General features: G+C 40.9%; 1 protein-coding gene across 1 annotated transcript in view; it reads left to right on the top strand.

The window, feature by feature from the left end:
* The first annotated feature begins 1,811 nt into the window (after positions 1-1,811).
* atrn (attractin) overlaps positions 1,812-12,694 on the top strand; it is a 149,942-nt gene continuing 139,059 nt past the window's right edge. Inside the window, exon 1 of the mRNA XM_083924040.1 lies at positions 1,812-2,232. Within this exon, the coding sequence (XP_083780166.1) occupies positions 1,991-2,232 (242 nt within the window). The 5' untranslated portion in view covers positions 1,812-1,990. The remainder of the gene's footprint in view (positions 2,233-12,694) is intronic.

Genomic DNA, 12,694 nt, shown 5'->3' with positions numbered 1-12,694 from the left:
TATTTTTGAACTCCTTCATTTTGATCTCAACTCCACATCTGTAACATTTTGTGACTGTATCCTGCACGGTTGTGACACTTTGGCGGACCCCAGGGTCGCTGTTACAGCTGGAAATTAACTACGGTAATAAACCTGAGAAGGATTCAATTCTAATATTACTATAAAGACCCTATAAAAAAAACACGAGAACCATGTAGCCCATAGTTTGCACCTGTAACAGCCTACTTTACATTATTTAAAGGCCCTGCACACTCACACAGGTGTTTTAAGTTACTCTGGCTGACGAATAAACAAACTAACCTTTACACAAGGAACGCTTACTAGTTTTTTAGACTTTCAAGCATATCTCACGGTCTTCAGTCTGCTTATCCATTACGTTGTTAACTGTTGTTCACTTGTCGTTTTACATCATGACTATTATTTTTAAACAGTTGCTTGATTTAAGGCTGCCAACTCCACATCTGGCCAGCAGAGGTGGATAAATGCACAGGCTGGCCTAGGCTGCAGCCTTGGGCCCCCAGGTTTGTAGGGGCCCGGGATTGGCCAGACTATTTTTAATTGTTTTAAATTTACCTCACTGGGAAAAAAAACATGCCTCTTATTGGGGCCCTTAGAAACATTTAAAAAAAATTAAGTCACTGATTGGATCGATATGGGACCCATTTCCCCAATCAGCTGCCATCATGTGGCCGGGTTCATACGGTCAGTTTTGTTGCCAAATGATACGTCACTCATTGTTAATACACAGTCCAGCCGCAAAATGTCAGAAAGGAAATGTGATATTGGAGCACAAAAAAGAGAAGCACAAAGACTGAAAGAACAGCAGGACCCAGATCTACTAAAGAAAATTCTTAAATTGACAGGATTTTTCAAAGTTGCGGACTCTTCAGTTCTAGCGGGGTTTTTTCTTTCTGATAAAGCATGACTAATAATGTGGGGGGCCCAAACAAACAGTAGCTGACCACCTTAATCCAGGGCGGGCCAGGGACAACAGGTGAAAACTAGCATCCTGGCTAATTCTAGCATATTTACAGAAATGTTTAGTATTATGCACAGTCCCTGAAAAAATAAGCTAAAAAAAGAAAGAAGAAAAAGAGACCTTGAGTTCTGACCATATAAATGGAATTATTTTTATTATTATCATTATTAATAATAATATATGGTTATATGACTACTCATTGTTAAGTCACTATTTGTTAGAATTCAACAACTAAGTATACTGCTACCTTGAGCTGTTTTTCTATTAACTTTACACACTATGTTTTAACCATACAATTATTTTCACACAACAATACAAGTATAGAAAAAGACAAGAACAGATCAAGACATATTTATATACATATATAAATATACATACCACAACAAAAAATAAAAACATTACAGAAAAATAAATGTTTTTGTTTCTGTTTTCAAATACTGTTTGGAAATAAGGTCCAAATTCTATTTTAAATTGTTATACACACACAAATACTGTTACACAAATGTGCATTGTCAAAGCATCATAGTAATTAATGCATATCATTTTTTAAATTTTTAATGTAAAATGTGCTATTAGTCAGTTATCTTATGTTAGAATACACAGTCTTCCAGTATAATGTTTAATTTGTACAGAATAAGCGATGGAAGAAACCATTTAGGAGAAAATATTATGGAAAAGGGGCGGGACTTCTGCGCTTCTGTTTTCAAAATAAAAGTTTAAAGTCCTGCGCGCTTCGCTTTTCCCATAGGTTGCGCATTTCCGGTGCCATAACGTCACTTCTGGATGTCAATATGCGGCTTTGGTGCGGCGCTGGGAAACGGAACCACTGGAAAGATGTAAACCAAGTAACCAGCGAAGACCAGCCTCAGCGAAGACACTAAACGATACCACGGGAGGAAACAGTACCTCGGGCCCGATAAACGGAACCACACTCACCGGCAGCTCGTTCAGTCGCTGTCCCCAGAAGCAGCGGAGCGCTTTGCCCCTAAAGCAGCCATCTTTTGTGAGAGAATGTACGGGGCGACGCGGCGGGCCTGCTCGGGCTCTGGCCGGGGCCGGAGCCTGCTGATGGTGATGACAACCGCGCTGCTGCTCTCGCTCATCGGGCTGCTCTCCGGGCTGCCTGGCTTCACCGAGGCGAAGGAGTGCGACAAACCGTGTATGAACGGGCAGTGCAACACCGCCACCGGCAACTGTGTGTGCTTCCCCGGCTGGGTCGGGGACCAATGCCAGCACTGCGGAGGGCGATTCAGGTACAGTGAACACACACACACACACATACGGGCAGAATAAAGCTGCTTCTATCACTGAGATATGTTGTGTGTGTTTGTTTGTATTTGTGTGTGTGTGTGTGTGAAGCCTGTGTCTGCTTTGCGCCATATGTTTGCAAGTACACAGCCCAGGTTGCTAGTCAAGAGATGCCGAGCAGTGCACACCTGAGGAGGCATTCAAAGACCGGTCTACTACTACTACTACTACTACTAACGTTACTCTTCTCATGGTTCACATGTTTTCTAAGATAAATTGAGCACCAATGCTTTTGAATCTTCATGTTTCCCAAATGTGTTGCATCAAGACCAAACCAAGTGACATCACCCCGTTATTGTAAACATCACATCACTGTACCTGAAGGTGCTGCTGGCGGTGGGGGGGTTGGACATGCAACTACATGAACCATGCAAGAGCTGGAGATAAGTCTTTTCTTTCTTTATCCGTACTCATGACATGTTTTATACATTTGAAGTCTTTACCAGAAGCAAATAAGCTTGTTCAACCGACAACCTTAAACCCAAAACTTTAGTTGATTAATCACCTCATAATGTGGACATTAATCTGCATTCATGCACTCGTTTGTTTTTCTTTGTATGCTTTTACAACACAAAGGACAAAGTAGATTCCCACACGCACTTATCACCTCTTATGGTCACAAGAACCTTTCTCAAGACGTAAATAGTTAAGTAACATAGGGCCTAAATACAGGTCATAATTGCATAATGCTTCACAGCAGTGTTGGAGATGTGTTCACAATCACGCAGAAAAGATAATCCCCAATAGAAACAGAACGTATTTTCATAGCTCAGGTAAATGGTACACTGAGATTCATCCATATATATATACACGTAAACACCAGAAACATGTTTTCACTTAACATGCAAAGACATCAGTGGCTTTAACCGTTATACATATGACACAGACTCACAGAGATACAAACCAAATCAATTAAGGCAAATCAACACTCAAAAAGAAGTCATGTGTTTATTTATTATCTGGTTATGAGAGAACACATGGTGATCCCTGTGGTTGTGTCGGGAGAGAGAGATCAGGGTTGATACCCGGCCTGGTAAGACTTTAGTTTTACAGTACTGTTTTACAATACAACAGGTGACTGGATGGTGTTTGACCCACATACAGGTTCAGATAACTGTTATCAATTAAAAGGAGCAGCTCAGGGTGAGAGCCTGCAGATAGGCTATGCATGCATTGATGATCCGTTTTATGTTAGTGCTGTAGGTCAGACGTCTAAGGGGTGTGAGGAGAGTGATAAAACCATTGAGAAATCTGCTCTCTCTTTCTGCACACGTCTGCGTTAACTTTCTGTGTTAGCTTTCCCCTTAGCCCAATTTGGACAAAGGGCAGTGACACTGTGCTGATTAATTGCAAATTGAAAGGTGTCAAACATCAATTTGATAAGACTGTTCAGACCATCGGGGCTGCACATCACATTCTCTGTGCCCATTTAAGTGTCACTTCACATTACTGGAGTTTGTATTGGTGATGCTCCAGTGAGGAGAATTGTCGGCAGCACTTGATGACCACTTCATTTTAGACAATATCGGTGATGACTGCACGATCAGCCAGTTGATATAGGAGTCTACCCTTCTGCACATCCTGCCAAGATAAAATAAACAAAGCATTTCATTAGAAAAAACAACCAAATGAATTGTGTTGGCTGAGTCTAATTTGAGCTCAAACTGAAATGTTATACTTCTGCTTTCTGTCTTTGTTGTTTGTTAGCAGGCTGATCATGTTCCAACATTGTGATGAGTTAGCATGTCTGCAGCTAAAATGTGTCCAAGGGTGTGCCCTATTGCCGGTGCTCGGTTAAATGTTTTTTTAGGAGATCCGGGGCGTTTTTCTCCCCTTTTTATTTTATGTGATATTCTGTCATGCTGTCTCAGCTTATTGCCAGCTTGCCAGGTAAAGCAGAGCTGGTAGGTGGGCCTGCGGTGTTATGCATCCTCTGAAGAAGAAGAAGAAAAATACCTGTATTTGTCCCGCAATGGGGAAATTCAGTTTTCACTCTATATTTTCATTTAACACACACACAGGCCCGAAATACAATGCAACTATTGAGGACCAGTGGCCGGCGCCCCGAGCAGTTGGGGGTTCGGTGCCAGTCCACGCTCCATTCATGGTCCATACAGGGACTCGAACTAGTGACCTTCCAGTTCCCAGCCAAGTCACCTATGGACTGAGCTACTGCCGCCGAAACTGGTCATGATCAGGGAAAAGGGAAGCTGGAACTATTTGCACATTAGCGCGGTTGATTGCTGAGCATATGTGAACAGGTAAAATGGAGTCTGAAAGGCTGCTGAGCTTTTAATGTTTCACAAAGGCAGCGCTGAGAGCTCTCTGGATGAAATGGCTTGTCTTGGTTGTGGTTTAAAAACTGTGAGCCTGTTGCACTCAAGTATTGGGTGAAAAAGTCTATCACTGTGGGTACAAGCACCAGCTGCATCCTGGGTAACATGGTGGCTCAGTTGTTAGCATGGAAGTCCTGGGTTCAAGTTGAGTTTAAGGGCTGCTGTCTGTTTTCCAGTGTGAAGGAAGAATTCTCAACGGCCGTCTTTTTAAGATTGCCACTTCATAGAAGTAGCCAATATTGAGAATACTCCGAAATTCACGCCTTTTTTTCACGCCCTTTGTTTTTGAGAATTCTGAGAATTTTCAAGGATGCACGATGGATCCTCATTGAGATAAAATACCCACAATCCTCTGCGTTCACACACTGTGCAGGGTTTTTAAAAATAGTGGAAGGGAAACAATACACTTTCAAATGTAAGAAGTTTTTTAATATACTATTTTCTTGTAGATTTTTATAGATTTATCATGAAAATGCAAAAAAAAGTAGTTAACGCTTTGAAAACAGAGCGGCCGCCATTGGTTCCTGTTTAGATGATGATGTTTAAAACCATCTTAAATAAAAACTATTATAGCGTGAGCATTCACTCTTTCTGCAGCAGAAAGCCAAGGTGTAGATCTTTCTGATGATCATGTTGGATTGAACACTGTCATCACGTTATGTGGCACCGGAAAACAGACTGACAACTCTGCCGGTGCCAGAGTATTAACCCATTAACAGCCACAGGAGATCTTAATAAAAATAACTAGAACATTCATTCTTTCTGCAGCAGAGAGCGAAGGCTTCTGTCTCTCCTGTGACCACATTGAAAATGGATTCAATTAGCGCATTTCCAGACCGTATAACAAACGATTTGCCCTATTTAACTACAGTAATGTCCTACTGTAATTTGGTTTATAACAACACGGGACAGAGAAACTGCAAATCTTCCTATTTGACATTTTTTATTGATTTGATTGTTTAAATTGTTGCTCACGGTAGCTCAGGTGGTCTTCTCCTTCTCTACATGTCTTAAGTAGAGAAAGAAGCTGAACCCCTTTCATTATTTTCCTCAGTGTGTGTGTAGAGGAAAATGTAAATAATTCTGCCTGTCTGGTTAATGTAATGTAAAGATCAGGGCTGGGTTTTAAGAGATGTCCAGATTAAAATCGATCTTTTCTTTCATTTCTTGGTGTAATATGAAACAAGTCCTTAGGAATCCATTGGCACCAGTCATATTATGCTAGCTTGTTGGGAAAATATAGAAATGACGCTTCAAAGTTGGGCTACATGTTGACGAGGAAAAAACTGTCATGGCCATTTTTAAAAGGGTCCATTGACCTCTGACCACAAGATATCTGAATGAAAATGTCGCTCCCTACTCACTGACCGTAGAGTCGGTAGAATTCCCACTTTTAACTGCTGTAGTGTTTTCATGTTAAGGAAAAGGTACATTAATGCAACTGCTTCAGGGTCAGTTCTTAATATTTTAATAATGCATCAGGTTAGAAGGTTCCTTGTACAATTTACAGCGTAAGTTCTCTGATAATCTCTTTCATAACCAAGGAATAGTGGGTTTGTAACTGAAATATGGCACATAAAATCAAAATCAAATGTGGTTATCAGTGGCAATACCCAGCCCTCGATGGAAGGATTGTGGGCTGAACAGACAGAAAACATAAATATCCCTGGAACTAGAATATAGTAGTGAGTTAATTCTTTAGTTGATTGATAATGAAACATTCTACAACCATTTTGATGATGGATTAATCTGTCAAGCAGACATTCTCTTCTTCAGCTTCTGTCTGTTTTATAACCCTGTAGTCAATTTGTATGAACGGTTGGCCAGACAACAGACAACAAAAAAAGCTATTTTGTATTACCTTGGGCTGCGGGAGAGTCATTATTTTTTTGACATTTTGCAAACATTAATTGCTTGCTTTCTTTCTTTCTAAAAGGACCAATTAGACGATAGTGAAAACCCAGTTTGCATGGCTGTGTATAGATATAGAAGTATTAGGGGCCAAGACACTGGCCCTTAAATCTCCAGTTAGTTAAACAAGGATGAAAGTCTCTATGGGGATTATAAAAGTTGAACTTTGGTCAGTCAACATTAAGTTTGTCTTCTTTTCCGACTACTTTTATGAGCAACTGAGCAGCATTTCATTCTCCGTTTCTGTTCTAAAACTCTTGTGTGAATAAAAGTGCTCCTCTGTCAGTGCTTTCAGAGTAGTTGTGGTGCTGCTTGTCTGCTGGAGCAGTGATAGTCTGACCCTGAACTTGACTAATAACACAGCAGAGCGCTGACATTACAGTTACAGTATAATGTTTAGCGGCTCAAGTGTACAGTTTCATCAGTGATGTTGTAGCCTCGTCAGCCCGTCTGGCTGATTATCACTAAATGGGATGGTAAACTCTCTGCTCTGTGATGGCACATTTGGCTGGAATCAGGGCCCTGTTGTTTTGCTAACGTGGTCAAAGGGACGACAGTTTTTCGGGGAGAGCCTGTGGTCTGAGGCCGTGTTTAGCATACAGACAATGCTACCATACAAGGCTGGCTGAATGCTGGTAAAAGCAGCCTTCTGTGGCAGGGACCTGCCAAGATGGAATCCCTGTCAGCCATAAGGGCCAAAATCAACATGAAGAAGGGGAGGTGTTGAGTTGTGTTTTGTTGTTTTATGGCATAAAGAAAATGTTTTTTTTTTTTCCATCTGAGTATATTTTGAACTTGTGGATCTGTGTAGCAAACTCTTCCCCACGGGACTCAGGAATTTTTCAGTATCTTTGAAATGAATACAATAAAATATTTTCCAGATACATGTATATCTCATTATGACACATGGATGCAAAATCATAAGTAAAACAATCAAGTTGTATTCTGCTAAACCAAACCTTAATGTCTTCTTTTTTTAATGGCTGGCTTACCCGGATGCAAGGATGTCCAGCCAGCAGATTGATTTGGTTTTTATAAAGGCAATCATACAGAGCAGCACTCAAAATGTCATTGTATTTGTGCGATGACAATAAAGGCTTTCTATTCTGTTTGTCCATGTTTGAGATCTGCCCATCTCTGAGATTACTTCAGAGGTGCTCACAGCATTTAGAAAGGACATTAAAAATGTGACATCAAGATCCCTCTCTAGAGTATGTGTAGATTGTCCAGATTACAGGCATTGTGAACAGTTTTTACAGAGGCTATTTCTTTGGTAGAAAGTAGTTACAAAGGGACACTGCTTTTGGAAAGAGATGTTGCTGCTAATTTTTGAATGTGTTTATATGCCTTTATTAGAGAGATGACAGGAAACAGGGAAGGCAGAGATGGGGAACGATGGATTTGAACAGGGCACGTTGCAGTTTATGGCCAGCGCCTTAAAACCGATATTATGCTGTCCAAGAGTACGCAATGGGTCTGACTTACATAAAAGTCGTCATCAGAGGGTCTTGGTCTAAGTACAGACGTCCATGTACATAGCGGCAATTTTTTGTGACGGCGTGGACATACGTATGTGAACTCTTCACGCTCACAAAAAAAATTGGAGGGACGCATAACAATCGACTGCATGTGTAGGGAAGTCACACCCCAATGTGTATAAGCCCCGGAGGTCAGTCTAATATGCCCATGTTTACGGCTAATGTTAAGCCTGTCTGGGGAAATCATCCCTGTGGTAGGAGGAGAGTTGAAGTGCACTATTGTTCGTTTACAGAAAGTCAAAAGCCGTAAAATGGGATTCTGAAAAGCCACTTTTATCTGGTTTACTATCACTTAGCCCTTCATTTCTCGTAAAGTTTATGAATGTTGCCCTTAAGGCTGAACTGTGAGGGATATTCATGCTCTGATCAGATTATGGCTACAAAGGCCGGCTTTATGCTTCTTTACACAGTTCCACAGACACTTGGCTGTACTTTTTTTTTATTAGTATGACATGGAGTTTGTGCCGAGATCAATTTGTTTTTTGGTAGAATCGCAGTTATGAGCCAGTTATTTTTTATCTTTTTTTGCAGTGGGACGGGAGGGTGAATGAATTCCTTGTCCTAGCGCCTTAGAGCCAGTGGAAGCTTCCAACTCATGGTCATCATGTCCTGGCACCAACTTTGACCCACATTTCCGGCTCATCTTTGATTGCATATACTGTAGATGTTGCATGAGTTTGTCTTTTTTGAAGTGTCTGGGTGAGGCTGTAAAATAAACACCATCATCCACGCACCAGTGTAAACAGCTCTCATAATGCCATCAGCTGTGTCATCGTTTGGAGCTCCAGTCTTTTTCGAGGACGTACTCCACAGTGGTCTAAAACTCACCAGCGAACTTTTGCAAAAGTCGACTAATTGTTTAAAATAGTTTGAATCATTCAGGATCCTGACCAATGACCATGTTGTAGAATCTATCTGTGGAAATTACAGAATTCACATTTAAACAATGTTGCACTGCAGTTCCTTTCGTCCAGGCCTGTGGGTTACTTTGGTTTTGATATTTTCAGTTTCACATCTCTCTTTGTTGTGCCTTCTGTTGTCCACATCCATCCTCAGGCGCTGTGTGGAACCTATTTTGAAGGCTGACCTCGCTTTACTAGAGGCCCTGCTGAGTGTCCAGTCTGCCTGTCCTCTGTTCAGAGACTAATGGTCCCTACTACTGATTTATTCTGTTTTCCGCTTACTGATGCAGAGGCACAGACATTTGATCCATCCGTTCCCAGTGCTAACCAGAGTCATAGATGAAGTTTAGGAAGTTTCACAGCCAGGTGCTGGATTGATTTGCTAACAGCTGTACATAAACGGCTGTAGTGACTGAGATGGAAGTGAAAGAACTATTACTGAAGTCAAGACGCCATCAGTACACTGCACTCAGTATGTCTGCGATGCTGATAAAGGACAGAATTCAGTTTGTGCAGAGAAGTTGAATCTGGAGATGGGATGCATTTAGAGGCTGATAAAGGATACATTAAAATAAGTTCTCCTCAAAGTGCAACTGTAACTCAAGCAAAATGCTGAGGTGTGAAAGCACAGTAACTTGGAAAAAAGCCACCTGCTTATATTTTATAAAATATTTATTACACAGTATACCTGACTTATCGCTCTATGAGCCTGTTTTGGGCACACAGCCTTTGGAAGATTTGTTGCCAGCCATGTTCACAGCTCTCCTCCGTGTCTGCTGCTGATTAACTTTATATCATCTTGTGTCATCTCGTGTATCTTTTCTTAACGGCCCTGTATTTTTATATATATATATATATATATATATATATATATATATATATATTTTACGAGTCTTAATTTTAAGAAAAGGAACATTTCTTGAACTTGAAAAGGCGTCTCCATCAACATAGAGCTGCCTGTGGACGCCCGTCTGTAAATGATGCAGGGGAAAAAATATTGGCGAACGCAGCAGCCCGCATCGGCCGATACTGATACACCTAAAAAATGCAAATATAGGCCGATGTATTGGTCTATCACACATATATACACCTGCATATACAGTATATATCCATGTCTTTTTGGATTATTAAGCAGGTTGAGGTGCTGTATAAATACTGTGTAAGGCTGTGAAATGATCACAGCCGTATTCAGAAACTGTGTCTTTAAATGAGCCGTCAGGACTTCTGTACAGGGCATATGTGCTGCTACAAAGATCTTACAGTCATTCCCTGGCTACAATGATGGTACAGAGAGGCTGAGAGCACAGATGCTGAAGACCCGGACTCTGACCAATCAGAGCAGACTGGACTTTTTCAGGAGGGGGTATTAAAGAGACAGACGCTAAAACGGGGCGTTTCAGACAGAGGGTGAATACAGTTATATTCAGACAGACAACATGAGAAAAAGAATGTGTTTTTGAAGCATGTAAATATGTTTCCGTAGAAACCCAAAATGCAAATGAACCTGAAAATAAGCATGATATGGGACCTTTTAAATGTTCTGGCATGGCAACATTAAATGAGGAGGAGAGCGTATTTATTTTTGATTTCATTATCTGGTGGGCTTTTTGCATGCATGCATATATTGTGTACCACACTGGACCATCAACTAATTAAAAAATCTGTTTTGTTTTTGATATGAAGGTAAGTTCCTTTCTGCTAACATGCACACAATCATGCAAAATGATCAAATTTTATCCACCACTCTATTGGGATATAAAACGACAATGAAAGTGTAATTTTCCCACAAAATATTCCCTAATTAATTAGTCTCATATCAGAAGCTTTTGTTTCTTGAGGGGGAAAAGTCTTTTGCCTCTGCAGCATTTACTGCCCCCCAATCCCCCTTCCTCCAGTCGGTGCCCCTCAACAGAACTTTTGTCGCCTTTGAATGAGAAACTGTGTTTGCTTTGCTCTCATGCTGCGCCACTTTGCCATTTGCAGAGCGCTTGGCTTGGCTGCAGGGCTACTGTTTGCATGATCTGATATGTCCTGATAATGCAAGGATCTGCTGGTATCAATGTTGGCCCACTCTTTATCTCAGGTCACTTTTGAAACTTTTATCAGTTCAACATGACAGTTAGAAATAAATGTATAGTAGGACATAAGATTAAATATAATGTTTTGCCTTATTCCTCTAGTTTACTATGGTATGACCTCTCTCGAATGTTTGGCGAATCTTTAACAAGAGGGTTTTTTTTATAGTCCCCAAGTAAGTTGCTTTACAACGGCAATTTGACAATGAAATAGGCAACTGAGGGTCAGGTTATGCAATAAACCGTCGCCACATTAAATATACCACTAAAAACTTAAGCTATATTGCAGGAATACATATTTTCTAAGCTTTTAATTAGCAATAGATGATCGAGTAAGTTAGCAGCTTTAAATTTGCATCAAAAAAGAAATCCATCAGAAGTGCATAGTAGGCTTTAGAAATGGTTTCTGGATTTCACTTAACCTTATGGTTTGGCTTTGATTCGGTTCAGTTCCCATTTGGTCGTAGATATGTTGCAGGTACAGACTGCTGTCCGTAAAGTGCATCGGCATAAACATCAACAATATCTGCCAGTGACAACACGTCAACAGGTGCTGGGACTTCTGCGTTTCTTATATGTCTTATATTTTATTTTAACACTCAGCAGCAATTTGTCTTTCATGAAAATACATCGACACTACTCTGGATGATTCACAGACCTCACTGTCAACAGTTTCAGTGAAACTACTTTCCTCGGAGGAAATAGTCCCTATGAACACAGTTCCCTCTGCAGATTATCCTGAGTAACAGACAATGCTTCAAGTCAGTGACATTGCTGAGTCTTCATTCAAATGTCATTTTTCAAGGCTTTTAGAGCCACACTGGATATTTCCTTTACCTCCATTGCATTGGGATGGCAGTAAACCTTTCAGGTGGGGATTTATATGCCTGGTCAGGTCATTTTTTGTCTATTTGCATCCACGTTTTTGCCGCTTTAGAAGTGAGTACCATTCCTGGGGTCCACAATGTGCAATTTAGGTGAACTGAAAAAAACTTGAATTCTAGATTCAAGTGTGTATTTTTCAAAGCACCAAAAAAGTTGCCCCGCCCACATGAGCTTACAAGATACTAAAAACAATATGAAAAAAAGAGCAATAACATAATAAGAGCAAAAGAACACAAATAGTATACATTATACACCTCCATACATTTCGAATATATTTAAAAACAGAAAACGTCAGAGCAAATCTAATCAATCCCTCTCCTCGGGGATTATCTATAGCAGTAGTGGTAATAGTAGTAGCCCGGCCTTTAAATGTGCAGCAGTTTGAGTTCTAGGCTTGAGCTTGGTAGTGTGTTGGGTTCAGGATCATCGGGAGCCTGTGGCCCTCTGAGGGAGCCCTGTTTGTGTGTGAGCTGGGAGAGATGAGCGTCCCTGCGGGGCCCTGGCTGTATTAGCACTGAGACATCTGTAATTACAGCGTTGGTGTGCTTGTTCGCTGACCGCTGAGACGTGCTGCAAGAAAAGAGCTGGCTCAAATGACTCTCCTAAAACACAATTGTGAGCCAGCAATATTCAGCAAAGCCTCGTGTGGGGTGGTCAAACATTTCCATCTATTTAATGGTTGAACTTTACATTTGCTGATGCACTCTGAGTCCAGCCATTGCAGAAATATCAGCAGAGCAGTGGTGCAATACACGGTATA

The sequence above is a fragment of the Echiichthys vipera genome (assembly GCF_963691815.1).
Source record: "Echiichthys vipera genome assembly, chromosome: 12".
Lineage (NCBI taxonomy): Eukaryota > Metazoa > Chordata > Actinopteri > Perciformes > Trachinidae > Echiichthys > Echiichthys vipera.
Note: the sequence above shows the minus strand (reverse complement) of the source record. Positions and strands in the feature narration are given on the sequence as shown.